Source organism: Monopterus albus, unplaced genomic scaffold, assembly GCF_001952655.1.
Source record: "Monopterus albus unplaced genomic scaffold, M_albus_1.0 scaffold272.1, whole genome shotgun sequence".
In the NCBI taxonomy this organism is placed as follows: Eukaryota; Metazoa; Chordata; class Actinopteri; order Synbranchiformes; family Synbranchidae; genus Monopterus; species Monopterus albus.
In genome coordinates this window covers 72,793-94,343 of record NW_018128152.1, presented here as the reverse complement: position 1 = coordinate 94,343, position 21,551 = coordinate 72,793, and the positions used below count along the sequence as shown (strand labels likewise).

The window sequence follows — 21,551 nt, the reverse complement described above, 5'->3', positions numbered from 1 at the left end:
TTCTCTCAGCTGTACTGGAATAGAATAATGAAGTGGCATGAAATGGAAATATTCAAGTAAAGTACAAGTACCTCATGTTTGTAGTTAAGTAATACTTAGCAAGCAAATGTCACAACACAGGTGAATAAAGTTATCACTAGACAGTGCAATTACACTGCTCACATTTGAAGATTACAGTCCAGTAATGCACTGCACAGGGATGTGCAGGAAGGTCTTGAACTGGTCAATAAAAACACACCACGATGATAAAGTAGTAATGACCTGTGTCAGTGAAAACCTTTTCACAGAATGTCACACACACACAAAGCATAAACTATGTTGAATGTCTCAGAGCTGCCCTGACCTGGATGAACAGAGAGACACAGAGACAGATGTGAGGAAGAGGGCAGGAAAGAGGGAGGCCTGTGGAGGCACAGATCTTATTACAGCCATTATGAGGGATGTTGCTCTGCTGCTTCCTGGAATATACTGTACATGTACATGGTGGAAAAACTCATTTCTCCTCCAGTGCACCTCCCTAATCCCCAAAGCCTGACTGTTGTTGGGAACCACTCCCTGGTGTTTAACACTTTCTGTGTGTACACACCTGGTATTAGTCACATTGTGGGGACCAAAACATGTTTACACATCTACAGTGTGGGGACTCGGTCTTCTTCCTGGGGCTCAGGTGCGGTTCCCACCATGTTAATCACTGAAATATTGCGTGATGACTAGGATTGATGTTAGGTAACCCTAACATCAATCCTAACCCTAACGGGTTAGATCAAAGGCAGGGTTATGGTTAGTCTTCAGGAAATGCATGTACATCAATGTAAAATCCCCATGTGGAATGACAACAAATGTGTGTGTGTGTGTGTGTGTGTAGGTTACAAATGATCAATAATCTGAAAGTTGCTGTTTTTAAAAATCAAATATAATCCAAGGTTATCCAAAGTAGATTAATTACAAAACACTGCAAAACACTCTTTAAAAGAGACGAGAAAATCTGAGGTTGAAGCAGAAGCATTTTCATAACAAAATCTGAACAGAGCAATTGTTTTATATCCACCATAAAGACACACCACAACTTACTTCATGCTTTTGAACTGAAAGGCTTCCCTACTTTTTTCTCCATTTGATTGCAGTTGCTCTCCCTCCCTCCCTCCTTGCATCCATCATTCCCTCCATCTCTGCACTGGGGCTGTTGCCATAGAGACTGGTTGCCATGTGTCAGAGGGTGAGGCTGAATGGGTTAATTAAGAGGCGGAGCATTTGCAGTACTCCAGATGGCAGTAAGCTGTGCTTCTCTGTGGGCCTCCTGGGACTTCCTCTCACAGAGAAAGCTTCTCCTGTTTAGTATTCACCACCATCAATTTAGGAGCGGCATTTTTGACCCTGTCGTCAACTATGTGGGATTATGGAAAGTATGTGGGGGGGGAAGGATCTGCTCTGCTGAACTGAGAAAGGCTTATTGGAAATCATTTTTCCTAGCCACTGATCGGTTTAAAGACAGAACATACTGTATATAGCTGACATCTGAAAAAAGGCAAAAGGCTGGCTGTACATTGACAACAACCTTATACTGTTTTCATACCTTTTGCTGTACTTTGTAAACATGGTAAACATTTTAGCCCTTGTCTGTGCAGGAAGCCATCTTGTATTCTTGCATTGTTTTTTTTTTGGAGTTGAAGAGTTATGTTAGCAGCACCCCCAGGTGTCTGCATTCATACAGGACATGTTTATTTTCACAACACAGCACAAATTAAGTTTGTACAAGAACAGAATGAATATTTTATAAGTGTAACAAATAGCAAAAATATTGTAGAAAAATAGCAGCTTAAAGAAAATAAAGTGACAACTGCACAATATTGTAACTGTATATTTTAAGGATATTTGACTACATGAACATCATCATTTATACATATACACTAATACATACATAGATATACAATGCAAACTACTTTATGGCAAACTAAATACTTATTTAGTGAAATGTTCTATACCTGATACCTGATTTGAATGTAACTGGGAAAATTACCTCTCCAGCATCTTATGTCTTGCTTATTGTTGTGATTTTTAAGATATTTAACAAAAGATACATATTGATAGTATGTTATTTCATTTTTAAAATATTTGTAGGCTCTGCACATGACCTTGCAGTACACAACTACAGTGTCATTTTAATAACTTAAATACATGTGGAGGGGGCAGCTGGAAAGTAAACAGCCAGTTTTTTGAATGGTGAGAACTAGTATGTGAACGGTGAAACAGTGACACCTAGTGGTAGCTGTACGTTAATAGACTACTATTAATCTGCTGTTGCAAGAAATGCTTAATTTTTCCAGTTCTGTGATTGTAGTTGAGGGTGCTGCTGCAGCCCTAGGCATTAAAGACAAGGTAAGTGAAGTTCTCCTGCTTGGGGTTGATATTGAAGTTGTAGTGTCCAATGCGGTTCCTCTGGTAGTAGAGGCAGACAAAACCAACTATGAAGAAGATCGACAGACCTACTCCAAGACAGGCAAAGCCAACTATTTGTAGATAATTTAACCCCTGATCCAGATTTTCTGCAAGAATACGAGTCAGGTGCAATAATTAAAAAACAATAAACATAAAAAGAAACTACAGAACAAGATTAGGTCTACTGTAAAAACAAACAAACTATATATATATATATATAATTTACTTCAAATACAATACTTCAAGTATATTTTAACAAGTTCAGGGCTGTTCATGACTGTGTTTTCCATCAAACTACTGTCCTTAAACCTGCCTCTTATAATGGCCAGTGAAGACTGTATTAGGTTTTCCACTTTTAAAACTGACCAGCTCAGCAGTAGCAGAATGGAAGCTGGAGTGTTGTTACTTGAGTTAAAACCCATGTTTGCAGCAAAAAATGTTTATTTTGAACAGAACTACACATTATAAGAGAAGAGTGAAACACTATTAAGTAGACACTGTTGTTCTCTATTTAAAAAAAACAACTCACCGTCATCATTTGCTTTGAATACAGGTCCAGAAGTACCAATAGCTGTTCCAATTCTGTTTGAAGCCCGAGCACTTCTTTGCCGACAGGTCTGAAGGAAAACAAAGCAAAAATGATAAAGGAAAGATTTTGATTATTCTTCTTATCTTGAATATTCAAAATATTAGATGCCTCTGCTTCAGTCAAAATGGGGCATTAGTTATTTTAGATTCATCCACCAAAGGCTGCAAGACTGAATTTTTATAGTGTGTACTCACAGGCACACAGGTGTCCAACCCACTCTCTAAACAGATGTGAACCTGACAGTGCACGTAAATCATATCCAGGTTGACGAAGGCGAATATCTGCACAGACACACGAGATTTGCTGGAGTTCCCATTCATCAACACTTCAGTGTATGAGTTCAGAGGACAGCTGTGGACACAGTGACAAGGAAGTAAGACTTTTGACTTTTGACTATGCTTAAAAAAACACCTGTCTTGTTACAACCTGTTTTAGGTCATAATAAAACCGAAACACAGACCAAAGTCTAACTAAACTGTGGTGACTTGGTGAATCAGTGACCCCACCAGTGACACTTCTTCAACCACTGACCGTGAGCTGCTTACTGGGCTGACTGACTGTTCATTGTTGTCACTATTGTTTTTCTAAGATTTGCAGACAAACAAGGTTCATTTGATTCAGGGGCTCCTAATGTTAAATCATCAAATCAAATAAAATTATAAAAAGCAAACAAGTGCCATTACAAATATTTTTACAATTGAATTTCAGCAGTTTATATGTTAGCTTAAACAATGAATTTTATGTCTGACTCATCATAAAACATACGGGTGTCTGGCTGCAATATAGCAGACCTTTTATTAAGGCAGATTACAGCATACGATGCAGCACACGTGTTTAGTCTGTGAGCTTATTTTTAGGTCCAGTCCACCCAGGAACCCAGGAAATGGAGTGTTGTCATGGAAATCCGAGTATCAGTACCATTAGTACTTTCTTTTGAAAAGCAAAGAAGGAGCTTCATGTTGATTATGTGGAAAAACTGAGTACCTGCTTTTAAAACCTAATTATCTCATTATCATTTTATTTCAAAACAAATGTCCCTTTGAGGAAATAACTCAAGATAACAATATATTAACTTGTGATCTTGAGATTAAGGATAAATATTAAATGAATTACATTAAAATGAAGATGCTCTCAGTTTCCCTACTAACCTTCTTAACAAACTGAACTTTACCACTTTTTAAATGAAACATCAGTATATAAATGTTAGAAATGTGTCAGTACTACACAGAATGTATAGTCCTGACCTCAAAGTTGTGATAGTCTGAAGCTGTGGAAAAACTTATGGCAGTAGTTTTTGCACATACTGTATAAGTGAGAGAGTGTAAATATATTAGCAACAGTATTTGAAATACCAATAGCAACAGAAAAGACCAGTGGTAGGAACACAGTGCTGAAAGCAGAAGCAGACCTGTTCTCCAGGAAGGTGTAGCTGGGGGTGTCTGTAGGGTTTGGGGTAGGAGTAACCCAGCACTTGTTCATGATTACATTAATCTTCTTTGAGGAGGTGTTCAGGCTGGCCTCCACCACCACGACCTCCCGAGAGGACATACTATAGTTGTGGGGTAGCGGTATTGTGCCGTTCATCAGCTGCACTGTCACATGGAACGACCCCGAGCCTTCGACGGCATCTTTGAATGTTTCATACCTGGCCATGGGTGACAAAACAGCATACACTGGGTCAAAAATCCAATTGGAACATATTGCAAAAACCGTTCTGGGTTTTAGATCAAGCAAAATATTTTGGCTATGACTAGACAGTTACACTTCAAATTGATTTCTTTCAGGCATTTTTAGAAACAAGGGTGTGGTCTACATCACAAAAGGAGTTCGATAAAGATGAATCAATTGAAACAAGAGTTAGGAGCTTGCTAGTTAAGTGCTGCTGAAAATTGCTGTAATTTACATCTTACAAGCTCTTTTTGATATTTTGGACATTTTGTGAAATTCAAAGCTCTTTCTTGCCAGTTGTATGGTGTATACTGTATGTGACCCAGCAGACAGTTAGCCTAGCCTTAGCACATAGACTGAATACAGGAGGAATCTGGTATTTTGGCTCGATGAGACAGAACCAATATGCTAATTAATTAACACATTGTATCTTGTTTGTTGAGTCCTACAAAAACCCAAGTGTAAAAATGGCAAGTTGTTGTTCTACAGGGTGCTAGGAGCCTATTACCTGGTTGAGACCAGTTACCAGGAAACCAGTGGAGACTGGACTGGGTTGCACCAGATGTTCATAAACCCATTATTACTTTGAATAAAAACCTTACTAGCTAGCTTCAAACTATTGATTCTGTTAATCAGTTTGCACCTTTGAAACTGTAATTCTTAAAAATGTTCTTCTAGTTTTTAAAAATTACAGTTTCAGAGGCACAAAATATATCTCTGTAAATGTAGTTTAAAAAATTTTGATGTGTGTGTTTCAGAGGTAGCAGTACCCATAGACTTTAGAATTAGTGGGAAATGTCCAATTATGCTAGCCTACCCGGAGGAGCCAGAGTTAGCAGAGAGAACCATGCTCTTCAAGAAGGTACACATGATGGGAACTTCCAGCTGTATTCTGGGTACCTCCACTGTTCCATTGGGTGAGGTGTATGGATCCATGGTGTTGAACAGGGTTACAGATGCTGTGTAGTAGGTTTCATTCTAAAATATCAGATGTTGGAAGGAGTTTATGTTCTTTTCAGAATTAATAAGCTTTCATTGTAAAGACAAAGTACTGAAAAACATAGGATCAACAAAACATGCAGGAGCATGGGAAAAGGCACACGTTTCCCAAATGCATATCTTTTTCAGTAGAGAAAAAAAAACTTACTTGCACAAGCCTAGTGTCACACTCATCCCACCCTGCAGTCAGCTGGGCATGAGTGTCATTGCCTCCATTGACGCCACATTCCTGCAAACCCAAATATAGGGCGCTCTCCCTGATCTTGGTGTTCAGAAGAAAATTCCTGGCAACTGTCACAAAGATGACAGCAGTCCTGCACTGAACTGAGATGGCCCCAGAGGCACTGTTGACAGTTCTTGGAGCAATAAAATTAGTTGTAGAAGCTGTTGCGGTGGTAGCGGGGATGGTAACTGTGACTGGAGGGGTAGAAGTCACAGATGTCATTGGAGTTGTGGTGGTTGGAGTGTGGGTAGTGGTGCTGGTAGAAGAGTCTGTAGAAGTGGTTGTAGGATTAGTAGTGGTGGTAGGGACAGTAGCTGTTGTAGGCATGGTCATAGTTTGAGCAGTGGCAACCACTGAGACTCCACTAACTGCAAGAACTGTGACTGGGGAAGTGGTTGAAACCAGTGTGGTAGATGCAGCTGTAGTGGAAACCATTTCACTTGTTGATATAATGACTGTGGTTCTCCCTGGAGTAGTGGGTACAGTGGTTAAAGGCGGATCACTGGTGAGGGGTGTTATGTGAGAGAAATGGGTCGTGCTAAATGTAGAAAATATCATCGGTGTCAGGGAAGGTGACATTGTCTCCAAGGTAACAATTGCTGCACAAGACAAGATGCTCTGGTTACAAATATAAAGATATTCTGTTATTAGAGCTGTGTAAATGAATGAATTAACCAGGGCTCTGACAGCCTACCTTCACAGAATCGTCCAGGCCTTTCTGGGTTCTTGTCTGTATATCCGTCCAGACAAGCACATGTGTAGGAGCCCCAGGTGTTATTACATGTAGCCCACTGGGAGCAGTCATTTGTTCCTGGAGCACATTCATTTAAATCTACAAAAAAAATCATATTTTAGATCAATAAATCAGGCTATGTTTTTCATTACTATTGTACTGTAGGCTCCTGGCTTGCAAATTATTTTTACTTAATAACCAGACATGACAAAGCCTCTACACTATATTTTGTTTGTCTGACACTTGATTGAATTTTGCAGACTCTTGGCTGCTTACAAGTGAACTGCCAAACAAATAAATTGGCCTTGCCTTGTGACAGAAGAAAAGACAAATATAAGGCTCTGTAACCTTCATTTGACAGTGGCATCTGTGGTCAGCCTGAAGTTGAGAGACTCACACAATTTGTATTAAAAATGGTCAAATTTGAGGCAAAGAGGCCAAGATCTAAAATGGCTGAATCCTCCAGTTTCCACAATGCAACTCAATGGCATCTTTGGATATACTGTACCTAACTATTTGGTATACTATTTACCCAGGCTGAGTAGTACTTACCTTGACAAACTAACCATAATTAGTCTTGATGTGTAAAATCAGACTTTGTTCAAGTTTGCAAAAAAATTTCAAGACTTTTCTTCTAAGCCCTTCATATGAGTTTTATACCTGCTGTACCAGCATTTGGTTTCATAAAATACATCTTTAGAACCCAGAGTAGAGTGAGCTGTACCAGTGATGTTTGTTCCATCCACCATGTATCTGGTGCTGTTCATCAGGGAGTGCAGCAGAGTGCTGGACACATTGCTGATGTCTTGGCTTTGACTGGAGATGGTGAAGTTGACCACCACACTGCCAGGTGAAAAGCTTGTGATCTCAATTCTCACTTGGCCTGAATCCACCATGGCCCTCATCTCTGGAGATAGAGACTGATAGATCTGTTGATGACAAAGGAAAAGTCACAGTCAGAATACTGATGAGTAGATGAGACCATAAAACTTGCCTTGTTAATTCACTGACATGGACATCTTTACAGTGCGTTAAAGTCTTTTAGACCAGCACATTCTGTAGCATTCCTACCTCCTCTATAATACTCGCACTGAGGTTTTTGTAGGTCTCGCTGCTGGTGTTGCGCAGGTCATCAGTAAACTGGATGTTGGTGAGTCGAGCTGTGGCATCAAGTGTGTGAGCATCTACAAAGAAAAGCCTGACTTAATAAACACATTTTCCACAATGTCAGCCTTCTCAACAGCCTTGGGCCTACTGGTTAAAAAGGGAGTCTTCATCACACATTAGTCATTAAGGGCAACTAATAATAACAATTATGAACTCCTAACGCAGAACTGTAGTAATCACAAACTGTAGCTTTATGACACAACTGTATATGAATCCAGTAGTCTGAGCCACTGGAACAATCTGTTCTTACCAGTTTTGACCAGTGTACAAAAGCCAGGTCCTTGGTTTCCACAGGCATGAGGTATAACAGTAACATTGTAGAGCACCCCAGGCTGCAGTCCCCTCACCTTCACCATGGTCTGATTGGTTTCCCAAAAATCAATGACCTCCAACCCCTTGTTTAGAAAAACCTGGTAGGTCTGGTTTGTCTGACCCTGGCAGGACCAGTAGACACAGAAGCTGGTTCCAGTGACATTAGCCGACCATAAACTGGTGATGTTGGAAGGAGCTGGAAGGTGGTGGTAGGTAGAAGGAGAGACATGGGGCCAGTGAACAGGGTTATCATTCATTCATTGTGGTTAAAGGAACAGTTTGGCACTTCTTGGGAAATATGCTTTAAAATGTTGTTTAAAAACATTCCCAATAAAGCAGAACTCTCACTTTGGGTTGTTTGTTTTTCAGTGTGGAAAGGCCCATTGTTACCCGCTGAGGCTGTTGGGGTGAAAATGTCCTCTACAGCTGCAGTTTTCACCAACCTTCAGCTGTCTGTTGTCAGAAGGCACCAATTAACCTGTTGTGGTTTGTTACACCACACTGAGGTGAAGGTGACACCACACTAGAAAACCTATTTGGGCAAGTGACACAAAGCTAAGTTTGGAGGTGTTTTCACAGTAATTTTGGGTTTAAGTGTAGTGCACAGCTTCTTCCAGGAACCTTACTGTGGAAACTAGCCCCAGTCGCAACGGGGAGTATTTACAACTGCACCTAGTCAGGAAATAGTTTCACACATAAACTCCTAAAACCCCAACATGTAATCTTTGTACTTTGGTTTTTAATACAGATTGAACAAAAAACATATCATGCTTTAACTATAAGCTTTAGATATGTTGGCAGGTGGATTTTGTTAAGTGAGCCATCCTGTGTGATGAGCTAAATTAATGGGCTAGGGGGGCAACTTTATATCTCCATTACAGTGAAGTAGTATTTATCTTCTTATTTAACTCAGCAAGAAAGCAAATAAGCACATTCACCATAATGTCAGACTATGCCTTTATCTAAATACCATGTTGATATTAAACTAAATGTGCTCATCAGCACTTTTTGAATTAAATGCTTTTGACTAAATCTAATTATTACTCCTACTACTACTACTACTACTACTACTACTACTTTCAGCTGTTCCCGTAAGGGGGTCGCCACAGCAAATCAACTTTTCGCATGTATACATTTGGCAAGCGTTTTAGACCGGATGCTGTTCCTGACGCAACCCAAATTGGGACAAAATCTAATATTTCCTCTAAAAAAATGTGAATACTTTCTATTCAGACATAACTGCTATTTTGACTCGTAAATTATGATTTAGGGATTCTACACTTCTTTGAGATCAAATATTTCTTACTGCATGTGGTTGCTGTCGTGGGTAATGCCACAGTTGAGTTCATGCTGGTAGAAGGTTCAGGATTTGTCCACTGTGGAGCATGTGATGAGTTATAAGTTACAGAGCCTGTATTACTCAGAGCTGTAGTCATGCTGGCGTCGGAGTGGTTGAAGGCAGTCCTGTTGCCGGGAAGGCCAGCAGCGGTGCTGGAGGCTTGGGTGGAAGTTATGTTTATGGGTGTAAGGTAGGTCAGCAGGGGCTTTGTGGTGGTCCACACGCTGACATTTGCTAAAGGACAGAGAACAATGTTGAAATCAATTTAAGTTATGGCTCAGCTGTGTATAAAAATATAAGAAATCTGTGAGGATTGTGGTTTATGTCTGATGAAGTTTGTCCTTTTTAATTATTTATTTACCAATAGGTACTTTAACAACATTTCCTCAGCTGTACCTTAAGCCTTGTTTCTTGAAGTTCAACTTTTAGCAAGACAGTGTGAAACAAATAATGTTTGAAGAGTCATCCAACCTGATCATATGCACTTATGCACATATTCTCTAATTTACTTAAATCACACAATAACGTTCTGTAGTGCACATGTAGTCAGATCTGTGCTGGTTCCTTCTCCCTCCTCCTCCATGCTTTCTCTTTCTTTTTCAGTTCCATGTTTACATGATACAGTCAGTATTAGATGTATTTTTCAGATCTTTTTTACTGCTGGACTGCCTATCAGTTATTAATGATGCACATTCTAGAAGAAATATGCTTAAAATATGTTAATAGCTGCTATAATAGAATTATTCTGCAGTATAAGCCTTTAAAGCCATTTTCTTTTTCTGTGTTTTTCTTTGTAGTTGTAGTGGCTCTCACTGCACCAGCAGTACCGCTGCAGCTAAAATGGCCTGTTGAATATCTGTATTGGCCAGTGTCTAGGGGGTCTGGGAGGAAAACAGCTGTTCTGTTGAGATGTGCTATGAGGCTCTCACAAACAGACTGACCCAGCAGAACAAATGTAATTGACTGTCTTTACATGTTTATCACTAAATTAGCAAAGAATATGTAAAAACTATCACAGTGTATTCACTCAGTTGTTTGTGCATGAACTTTACTTAACCCTAAGCAGAAGCACTCTGATAAAGCTTCCAGTGTTTTCTAATTCTTTGTCAGTTAGATCTGTTAAATGTGCTTCTGCACTGAAAAAAAGGACACAGCGGGTCTTTGGATTTACACAAATTATGCTAGTATATGCAACGCAATTCATTCATATTTCCTCTGTTAACATAATTCAAACAAGTTAACCCCAGAAGAAAATTATGTTGGTTTTACACATTATCATTGTGTGGGACCGATGTACACATTACAATCAAGTAAATCCAACAAATCTTTTTTTTCAGTGTGTATCTGATGTAGGAAAGCAACCCTGTCACATACTATAAATACTGTATTTTGGGCAGCAGATTAGCTAAATCATTTCTAAAAAGACTGGATCTCTCTTTTGCTTCTCCCTACAGGTCATGTAATTAAATAATGAGTCAAGGTTGAACTTGACCATGTCTCAGATAAATATCCTCTGCAGCCTAAAGACTACGAGCAGCTACATGGAGCCATCCATATTCCATTTGACTCTATGATGCTGTGCATATACACCATAGCCTACATTTACAGGTATAATGGGGTTATTTGTGGCTAGGATCAATGGATGCAGGTGGTGCTGGGGTGCCAAGGGGAGGAGCACTCCAGACAACAAGAGCCTTCCTAGTATTATATTTCCTCCAGCTTACAATTTATTATAATTTTACATTTACCTACCTTGGGTTTGGCTGTAGCAGTGGTTGACAGGTTAAAATAGGTATCATAATATTTAAGTACTATGTTTAAAATTACAAGATGGACAAATTTAAATGTGCTCCTTTTATTGATCTCTTACTGTACCGATCTCTCTATGCAGCTAAATCATTTGTGGTTATATTGTAAGTTCTTAAACCATTTGGATTGTCATGATTGGAAAATAAAATAATTTATTCACATCTTTATTTGTATTATTTTAGATCTTTACGTTTATTTTAGTCTTCCGTTATACTTTTTCTTTTTTAGAGCCAATACAGTAAAAAAAAAAAAAGATAAAAGTTAAATAAAAGTGGTACGATGAAAGATAAGATTTTGTCAGGTAAAAATAAGTGTTGTGTGGCTGTTGTGATTGTTACCAACTTCTCAGTTTGTGTATATAATATTTACTAATTAAATGTGCCACCGCAATTCACCCTACTTCCATTTGCCAACAGGTGACAATGATAAATTTCACATACGTACATATTTGCAACACACAGTTTCACCTATACAGTGGGTTCCAGGGTTGCGGGGGTCTGCATCTGTATATCCTTGGCGACAGATACATTGGTAGGAGCCCACTGTGTTGTGACAGTCTGCGAGAGGGTAGCACCAGTGAAGAGCAGATGCTGCACACTCATCTACATCTGCAATTAGAAAAACGAACATATTAAAAGGTTGGACTGAAATTATAATACATGTACAGCAGTACACTTTTTTCCTTCATGTATGTTTAGGACCATTGTCTTCCTGAATGATGAAATCCTGAACTTTGATGGATCTGTCTGAATCTGAGCACAGAATGTTCCTGTATTCATCATGTTGCTTCATCAGCAGTGAAATCGTCAATAAATGCCAGTGTACTAGTTCCAGTGGTAGCCGTATATGTCCTCGTCACAAAGTTTTCTCTTGGTTATTAACAGGAAAACAGACTCCTACACGCTGAAGAGCAATCTTGACTTGCTGTGCAGTCATAAGGGGCATTTCCTTCATCGTGAAAATGATGTTCCTGTCATCCACACAACCTTTGCTCCTTGCTCTACCCGGTCATTTGCCATTTCCTAGTTTTTCTATGACACCTGCTTTTTGAGAATGAACCCAGCTGTTGATTTTAGCAAACCAACCTTTGATATCTCTGACAGATTTTGTTTTTGTTTGTTTTTTTAGCTCATTTTGACAGACAGCTCCACCTCAATCTAAATGGCAGCTCTCACCTCTCAGTCAATTCAACCATGTACACACTCTTTTGTGTATGAACTAACATTGAAATAACACACACAGCTGCCCAATAAACATTCTGTAGCCCAATGTCCAACTACTTCTAAACCCTTACAATATGGGCACTATGTGTTCAAAGGGCCACATCTCCCACAATACTGATGAAAACTACTCAAAATAAAGCTTATGCTTTGTACTTTATTGTCGTATCCTTTAATTTATCTCAAACTGAATGTGCTATAGCACAAATCTGAAACACCTAAAATGTGTAACTGTCCAAATACTTACTGTATGCTGTTGAATATGGTTGTGTTTGGTTAAGGAGAAATGATTACAATATGTAAGTGTAAGCTGGAAATAACAGATACTGTTAGTGATTAATTCAATTTGTGGCTACAGTGTAGAGAAGGAGCTACATTTTCTGTAAAAGATATTGCTGAAGGCATCTCACTGTGTGCACGACGGCATGTCTTTTGTGCAAATGTAACAAGTGTGACTGATTTATGATTAATATCTGTGTGCTTGTGCACGTGTGTGTATGCACTTGCACTGGTGTTATTTTCCGCTATTGCAGGAAACATCCCACAGATGACTGTCACTCAAACAGAAGTGGTGGGAGAAGGAAACTGTGGTATGACTGAGTCATTTATTCCTGAACACAGTGTTCTCTGCAACATGAATCATTTCAAAAGTCTACAAGAACATTATTTTTCTGCAGATAAAAAGCCTGAAGCAGCTTCATAGAGACAAACAGCGTGTCTCCTCACCTTCCACAGTTACAGATGACACCTCCTCTATGTTTGTGAGAAGAAGGTGCAGCTTTGATGAGACACTGTACAGTGAATCACTAAAGCTGCAGTCAATCAGCAGTGAGGTAGCAGTTCTATAGGGGTGCACATCCCATGACCTGAGGTAATAGACTGAAACGTTTTCAGACTGTAGAGCTCCAGTCACCTAGTAGTGATAGACACAAAAACCAGCCAGTGTGAAATTAATGAAAGAAGAAAAATTTGCCTAACCCCAGAAGCCATCTTTTATATTTTAATTTTAATTTTCAGTATTACTAGCATTAATAGTGGTAATAACATAGTCATACATACAATATGTAGCAGAATTCTTAATAGGTAAAGACAGTATGAGTAGTAGTAGTATTACCATTGCCTGTAGTAATCTCGTGTGATTCAGAAGACCTTTTTCTTCAGACATCATTTGCTGGTAGCCTGTCTTTACTGTCACTGTTGCATTTAAATGGTATCCTCCGCCCTTAGAATAATTTGCTGAGCCTAAAATTTAAGTTGAAAGGGGGCGGTTAATTCAAATCACAAAAAAACATATTTTACACATATTTTCACAATCGATACTATGCAAATATAGAGATTACTATGCTGTAATTTTCATTTTAGCTACAGTTGCACAGCAATGGTTCCACAGACTCACTTTGCATGCAATGCTTCAGAGCTTTGAGTACATCAAACAACATGGACTTGATCTCTGTTGCATAGCAGGACTGGATAAAATGTGAGAAAATACAATTTTGGGATTTGGGTAAAATGACCCTCTAATAAGAGCACATGTCCAAGAAACCACACTGTCTGTTTACTTTAACAAATAAGAAAAACAATCAGGATGTATACTGACTTGTAGGATCACTACAGAGAGAGTGGCCCAATCCCTGGCAGCATTTCTGCCAGCCTGGGCAGTCCATGTCCCATTCACAGACCTCAGATTCAGGATACAATCCATCTGCAGTTGGACAGGATCCTGGCTTGGCAATAAACTCCCCACGCCTGTTTACAGCTTCATTCAAAAGAAATAACACGTTACAGGCCATATATTAGCAGCAAGATATTTGTAGCAGTGCAATTTCTGTTCCTCCATCTGGTGTCTTGCACACAGCATCACACACTGAAAGGTCATGGTGAGTGCTTGTATGTCTACAAAAAGTAATGCTGTATAACAAAATTTTATTTTGATAACACAGCGATGACTGAAATTTAAGAACAAACAATCCAGGAACAATTTGTGTTGTGATGATGATGAACTGATGTGCGGCACACTTACACAGGGCACAGTAACGTCCGACTTGCTCGTAACCGTCGCAGCACCTAGTCACCTGCTCCGTCACTGTCTTGTACTCAGTTTGATAAATCATCTTGTAAAGTGTGACAGTACATGTCTTCCAGAGGAGCCAACCACAAGGCTGTGTCTCAGTATAGGGGACCATATGCGTCACCAGGAAACTCACAGTCCTTGTCTCATTGTGGATACAGAGATGGTAGCCAGATGCAGACAGGCTGTTTTCTGGAATAAAATAGATCTTGTCAGTTTTATTGTTGGTTAAGGTCCCTTGGTAATTAATATCTGGCTGTATAATGACCTCAGATTTTATATTTAGGACTTGTCTCTAACAGTGCTCCCTAATTTAAATTTACTCATAACATAACACATTTCTATCATTGGTGACATTTAAAATGCTGAAAACAATCTATAGCAGGTGAAGCAAGAAGTGTAAATCCTCATAAACACCATACTCTGTTGTGGCAGTACATCGACTGCATGTTAATGTATAATCTCCATAGAGGCCTACCTTCATACATAGCGCTTTGTCCCCTATAGAGAGTCAGCAGGGTTGTAGCCACCCAGAGGCAGAGTGTCCAGTTCATTTTTCACAGATCAGAATGTCAATCTATTTAGTAACCACATTGTATGTGCATGTTTCTCTTTGAGACAAGGCTAACGCACTGTTCACAGTACACTCAAAGACCAAATCCTCTGTGGCTTGATCTTTCTCCACCTCTCATTGCACCATCAGTCCCTAATGTACCACAAAATCAGGACAGCCAGCAGATAATTAAAAAATTACTATAAAAGTGTGCAGTTATATTTGTCAATGTGCTGAAATTACATTAACTTCCAACTTGTAAATATATTACATTATTCACAAAACTTGATACTATGATGTATGGCACATGACAAGCTACTAAGTCTGCATATTACAAGAAGAGTAGAGATTAAAAAAAAAAAAGCTCTTGGTTCACATGATTTTCATAAAGAAATCCTTGCTTTAGTTTTTAGAGTAGCCCTTTTACTTTTTATTTGGCAGTATATTAACTTATTATTTGGCATCATCAGCATGAGTAAACATGTTTTTAATGCCAAGGATAGAGGAGAAGGATGGGTGGAGTCACAGTCCCTAATGACTGGGTTTCCACACAGGTAACCATGGCAGTGCTTGCTATGCTGCTGGCATTTATAGCTTGTGTCAGCCATTAATGTCAAGTAAGGAGGAGTGAGAACTTCCTTGCCACTTTTTCACACATCTTCATTCTCATTACGTGATGGAACAGCAGAGTGCTTCTGCTGTCAAACACATTTTCTAAAAAAAGACTAACCATTATCTGTCTTCACTTATACATTCACATTTGATGAAAGAAAATACTACAGGTCCACTGCATGCTAATTTTTGTAATGCATATCTACAATCTTTAGCAATTGTAGTTAATAATATAAAGGAATGAATAATAATAATTTTAGTCATGTTAGAATGAGTTATGTTTTAAAGTAATTAGGTGTGAAAATGTGCCTGATTAAACTTCCTTTTGTCATTTAGTGATAATGCAGATGTGCTGGGGTATGTGGATGTGGGGATCTGCAAGGCTAGCACAGGTCATCTAAGGTCAATTAAATACAGTTACACCACAAAAGATCATCACCAGAATAGAATATGCTGTTACAGGTATAAAAAAAAAGATAATCAGGAGTTTATTTAGTGTTCTCACTGCCAGCGCCACACCTGACTGGGTCATTGCAGGGTGCTGTAGCTGTGAGGCTTTCCCATAAGAGGCCTCTAACCAAATAAACATAGCAACAATTCCTAAGTGAAAGCCAGTTATGATTGAACTCTACTGCCATGCTATAGTGACTTCCATTCTGTAACACACCTAATTAATTTCACTGGGGATAGGGAAGCTTGCAATTACATGCATTTTAACATCTGCACCTCACAGTTTAAAACCAAAGACTATCTGCTTTGTAGAGGAATATTTAAAATGGGCATTAAAAGAAAAAATCATATATAATTTTTGTACCTACTGATATCAAAATGTTGGTTCTAGGTATTTGGAATGTATACACTCATAGCAAAAATATGTTTCCATCTAAGAATAAAACTAGACTTAAAATGTCCTGAAAACACTCACTTCCTTTACTGTATGTATTTACTTTTCCGATGACATTTCAAAAGTCATGTCTCTACCCTTTGGCAGTTTACTATAACACATCTGACTTAATATTAAACACCAACAGCTACAACCTTCTATACTTAATTCAGAACTATGCTTACAAATAATTTCAAAACAGTGTCAAGTACAAAGTCAAAAGGTAGGTTTTCTTGGTCATCTTTGAAAAAGAAAAAGAAAAAGAAAGACTATCCACTAAAACGAAAAATATGACATATCCCTTTAAACTAGCTCCACCGTCGTCTTCCTCTTGCCTCGCCTCCTGCTCCTCAACCAGCCTATCAGAGCGCAGCGCACGTGACGAGTGTTCTTTGCGATGACCTCATCCCTGGTGTGGGATGACGTCAAATTCAAGATGGATGGAATCACGACCAGCGCGCAGAAATCTACACAACACTGAATAAAGTCCTGGCTGTGTGGAGGAAAGACCGTATTCACGACGGGCAGGGTAAGTGTAGACAGGATATCAAACTTAACATGAAACCCAATGAGCAGCGAGGGTGAAACATAGTTGGTGGAGTGCTGATATGAGAAGCTTTTTCCTTTTCCTCCCTGACGTAACTAGAAAGGGGGGTTGTGCTGCTCTAAACCCTGACAAGCTACAGCCTGTTTTCGCGGCCAGCAACTGCGCCCTGTAAGGTTGGGGTGGACTATTTTGAATGGGGTACACCTACACCGGGGGTAACGGATATATTTCACTCCCCCACACTCCAACAACGTCTCTGTCTGCCCGCACGGTCTGGTTCCATCCCGGGATTACCGCGGTAGAGTCCACTGAAACGCGCTCAACTTTTCCCCTCTCGCCCGATAGAGCCGTTGTAATGTAGCCTCCGGTCTTTAGCCATTTACCCACACAAGAAGAGAAACGTGTGACTGTTTGCTAAACTGAAAGCGGCCCTTTCGGTTGGAGAAGTTACGTGTCATGAGAAATTGAGCCACGTCTCATGGATGATCCGTTGCTGAAAGCCTCACTCGACTTCCTTATAGAAAACTGACATGACTTTATATTCCCTCTTACAAGTTTTGATGAAGATGCCACTGGACGGTTGTTGGTTTCTAATGAATGAATGAAGCTTCTGCCTATGAACCTAATATAACAAGTGTCAATGTAGTCAATAAAAAGAAGCATGGCTTCCGGTCACATTAAAAAAAAAAGAATCGCCTAGATGAGCAACTTGCAGTGTCTGAGAGAATATGATAATGAAAACACATGAACGAGAACTATTAAAAAGGTCACTTTTAACACGAGAGACATGCAGTCTGTGTTGTGTTTAGAACGGGTGACTAATGCACCTAATAATGTACATATCATGACTGCTCTGTACCATGTTGAAGGCTAAACAATGGCTGTGCTCTAGTGCTCTAGGCAGTCACTGTGTTTATACATGAGAACAATACAAACAAATTACTTTTACCTTTATTAGAGTCTGAATCATCTTTAATGGCCCAGTATGTTTGAACATAGAGTGCAGAGGGTTTCAGGGTGTTTTAAGACAACAAGAAATAGACAATAACAGTAAGAATAAAAAGTAAACAATAAAAATTAAAATAAACAGTGTGCATTCATATAGAAATATATACAATCAAAACAGGAAAAGAATGAGAGGAAAAGAGAGCTTTTATAAATATATATGTATATCTATATAAATTACTGCATAAGAACTTTCAGACTGATATAGGCAGTGGTTATATTTACAGTTTCTTGGACTGTGGTGATTGCTCTGTCTAGTCATACTGTCATGGGTTAAGTGTTCGTCAGTGTGATGGCACAGGAGAAGAAACTGTCCCTGTGTCTGGTTGTTTTGGCATACAGTGTCCTGTGAACACTTAACCCATGACTGTATGACTGACAGAGCAATCACCACAGTCCAATAAACTGTAAATATAGCCATCAATATATCACTCTGAAAGCTCTTAAACCATAATTAGTTTTAGTTAAGGAAACGTCCTATAGCGGCAGCTCTGTATGTTGTAGTTTATCAGTAATGTGGTGAATACAGACAGAAGGAGAATATGGAAAGTGGCTATAAATGCAGGGTTTCAAGAAAATGTTTAGACTAGGCAGATTCTGACACATCTGTATCACAATTAGGGGTGAGGTTCAGTAGCATTTTATTCTTTATTTCAGTTATTTTACTCTGAATCCAGAGGTACCAGTACAAAAAGAAACTACAGTGATTAACAATCAAACCTAAACGATGTATATATGTAGAATGACAGTGTGTTTGAGTGATCAGGAGATTGTATTCCTGCCTTTTTCTTTGGACAGTAGAGAAAAGAGAGTAAACTAAGAACGTGAATGGGAATTCGTTTGGCCACAGAGCTTCACAAATGCAGGTATTTTACCAAAATAGAACCGGCTATCTATCAGAGCCCCTTCTTAATTACAGTCAGTTTACTTAGTACTGTAGATATGGCAGTTGATCTGTATCACATCTTTTTAAAAATAATTTTAATGGAGACCCTGCCGTTGGTGAGCAGAGGCTACATTTGAGCGGTGACTGCTGTGGATGAAAAGCCTTTAATTTATATGCAAACTTTATAAACCTCCTGCAGAAGTCTGTGTCGGTGAGGGTGATTTGACAGAGCGACATTTACAGTCTCACTAATAACATGATGTAGTGCCCACTAACTTGCTGTATTGGTGTACACCACCACACTGGTAAAGAGGTTCAACTTTGACCTCTAGTCATCACCATAAACAACAGCCAGAGCAAATAAAAATTGCCAAATACTATTCTGCTGTAAACAGTGTGTGTAAACATTATGTACTGGTATGATCTACCTGCTATTCGCTGAGCATATCTCTGACACTGTGTTGTGGCATGAGAAACCACAACAGACACAATCATTTCTAGTGTAATAGAGCAATAGGTTTTGTTTCTGAGCACCAGTCAGCTAGTATTGTGTATGTGAATGTGCCTCTTCATGCAAACAAACCAGTTTTGTGCATACTTAATGATCATCTTTTTATTTACACTCCTGCATTAAGATTCAATCCTCTTCTCTTGTCTTTCAGCCATGGAGAGCCTAGTGCATTACACCAACCCCTCGCACGCCCTCTCGGTGTTAGGGGTTCTCAATGAACAGCGCCTGCGGGGCCAGATGTGTGATGTAGTGTTGATTGTGGCAGATCAGAGGTACCAGGCTCATAAGAGTGTTCTGGCTGCTAGCAGTGAGTATTTCCAGTCCCTGTTCACGCGGAGGGATGCAGAGTCATTGAAGGTTGTAAACCTGGACTTCTGTGAGCCTGACGCCTTCGAGATAGTTCTGAATTACATTTACTCCACCTCACTCTTTGTAGACAAAGGCAGCCTGGCAGCCATTCAAGAGTTGGGCTACAGCCTTGGAATCCCTTTCCTCACCAACATTGTGTCAACAAGGCCACATGCATCCTATTGTGTGTCTGGAAAAAGACTTTCGTTCTCAGAGGGAGAGGAAAATGATATCCAGACAAGGAGTGTTATTGTGTGTCGGGTCCGGAATGACACAACCCATCCCTCTCGCTCAAATTATCAAAGAAAAACATCAGAGAGATCATCATCGCCACACTCTACTCGAGAGCCGGCTCAGCCACCATCAGAACATAACTCGTATGAATCAGTTAAAAACTCTGAATCCGTCCACAAGAAATCATCTGAACAGGGTGAAGCTGCTGAAAGGAAGTTCACTTATCCATACACCTCTATATTGAAAGGGAATTCATCACACATTACATTCGTTAGACCCCAGCTGACTTCATCAGTGTCTTTTAGTGATGTTGAAGTGCAGCACATCAGGCTGCCGTCTGGCCCTAACCTGAACATTAAAGAGGAGAATAAGGAGCAGGAGCCCCACTGTCACACCAAAGTGCCCTGTCAGGCCAGTGAGCCCAGCCAGACCATTGACAGGAGCGGGCCACTCATAAAAAGCCTACTCCGAAGATCATTATCCATGGACAGCCCGGTTCCAGTCTTCTCACCCACACTGGAGCTCAAGGAGCTGCAAAATCGAGAACAGACAGTTGTTAAAATGGCATCAAAAGCATCTGGAATAGAAACTTCTGTTCACAATGGCAATTCAAAAAGAACATCTCCTCTGGTTCTCAGGCCAAAGTACCCCAGCGGGTATGCTGAAGAAACTCAGGAAGAAAGGGAGGTCAGTGTGAAGGTTGAACCCAGCAGTCCACTTGCTGACCCCATGGACATTGTTAGAATCACAGTGGGAGATGCCTTACCAGTCAGTCTTAAAGACTTGCAAACAAACTATGACCAAGACTCCAGGCTTGACTTAAATCCTTTGGGGAAAAGAAAGGACAGGCCAGACAACAGAAGGTACCCATTCAAGAAAAGCAAAATATTTAAAGAACATACCCTCTCACTTATTGAGAACATGCCAGAAACAGTACCTCAGAGTGCCAGCAATGACTTGAACGAGAACAGTGGGGAACTGCCTCAGAACAAGATTTTCAAATGCTGGAACTGTTTAAAAGTTTTCAGGTCCAGTGCCGGTCTACATCGCCATGTAAATATGTATCACAACCCAGAAAAGCCGTATGCTTGCGACATCTGCCACAAGCGCTTCCATACCAACTTCAAAGTGTGGACACACTGCCAAACACAGCATGGTGTAGTACAAAACCCAGCCTCATCCTCCAGCTCCTCTGTACTGGATGAGAAATTTCAAAAGAAATTAATAGATATTGTGCGAGAGAGAGAAATAAAGAAAGCATTGCTTTGGAAGCTTAAGAGGAATAAGCAGGGCTTGCAATCTCCTGTGCTTACCAAGAAGAGGTCAAGGCCCAGCTTCATATGCCCTTACTGTGGCAAAGTATTTGTGTTCCAGTCTCAGTACAGACAGCATTTAAGGACACATCCTGC

At 39.7% G+C, this 21,551-nt stretch overlaps 2 protein-coding genes across 2 annotated transcripts in view; one reads left to right on the top strand and one right to left on the bottom strand.

The window, feature by feature from the left end:
- Positions 1-2,127: 2,127 nt before the first annotated feature.
- Positions 2,128-15,955, bottom strand: umodl1 (uromodulin-like 1). The gene is made up of 16 exons (XM_020622064.1): positions 14,516-15,955; positions 14,093-14,251; positions 13,610-13,737; positions 13,222-13,408; positions 11,743-11,883; positions 9,534-9,700; positions 8,066-8,249; positions 7,720-7,832; positions 7,373-7,577; positions 6,610-6,747; positions 5,841-6,514; positions 5,511-5,671; positions 4,434-4,670; positions 3,220-3,376; positions 2,966-3,053; positions 2,128-2,543 (listed from the first exon to the last, which is right to left on the bottom strand). The coding sequence occupies exons 1-16, from the start codon at positions 14,676-14,678 to the stop codon at positions 2,359-2,361; spliced, it is 3,087 nt and encodes a 1,028-aa protein (XP_020477720.1). The 5' UTR covers positions 14,679-15,955; the 3' UTR covers positions 2,128-2,358.
- Positions 15,956-17,032: 1,077 nt separating this feature from the next.
- zbtb21 (zinc finger and BTB domain containing 21) overlaps positions 17,033-21,551 on the top strand; it is an 8,188-nt gene continuing 3,669 nt past the window's right edge. Inside the window, exons 1-2 of the mRNA XM_020622075.1 lie at positions 17,033-17,140; positions 19,712-21,549. Coding sequence (XP_020477731.1) covers positions 19,714-21,549 — 1,836 coding nt within the window. The 5' untranslated portion in view covers positions 17,033-17,140; positions 19,712-19,713. The remainder of the gene's footprint in view (positions 17,141-19,711; positions 21,550-21,551) is intronic.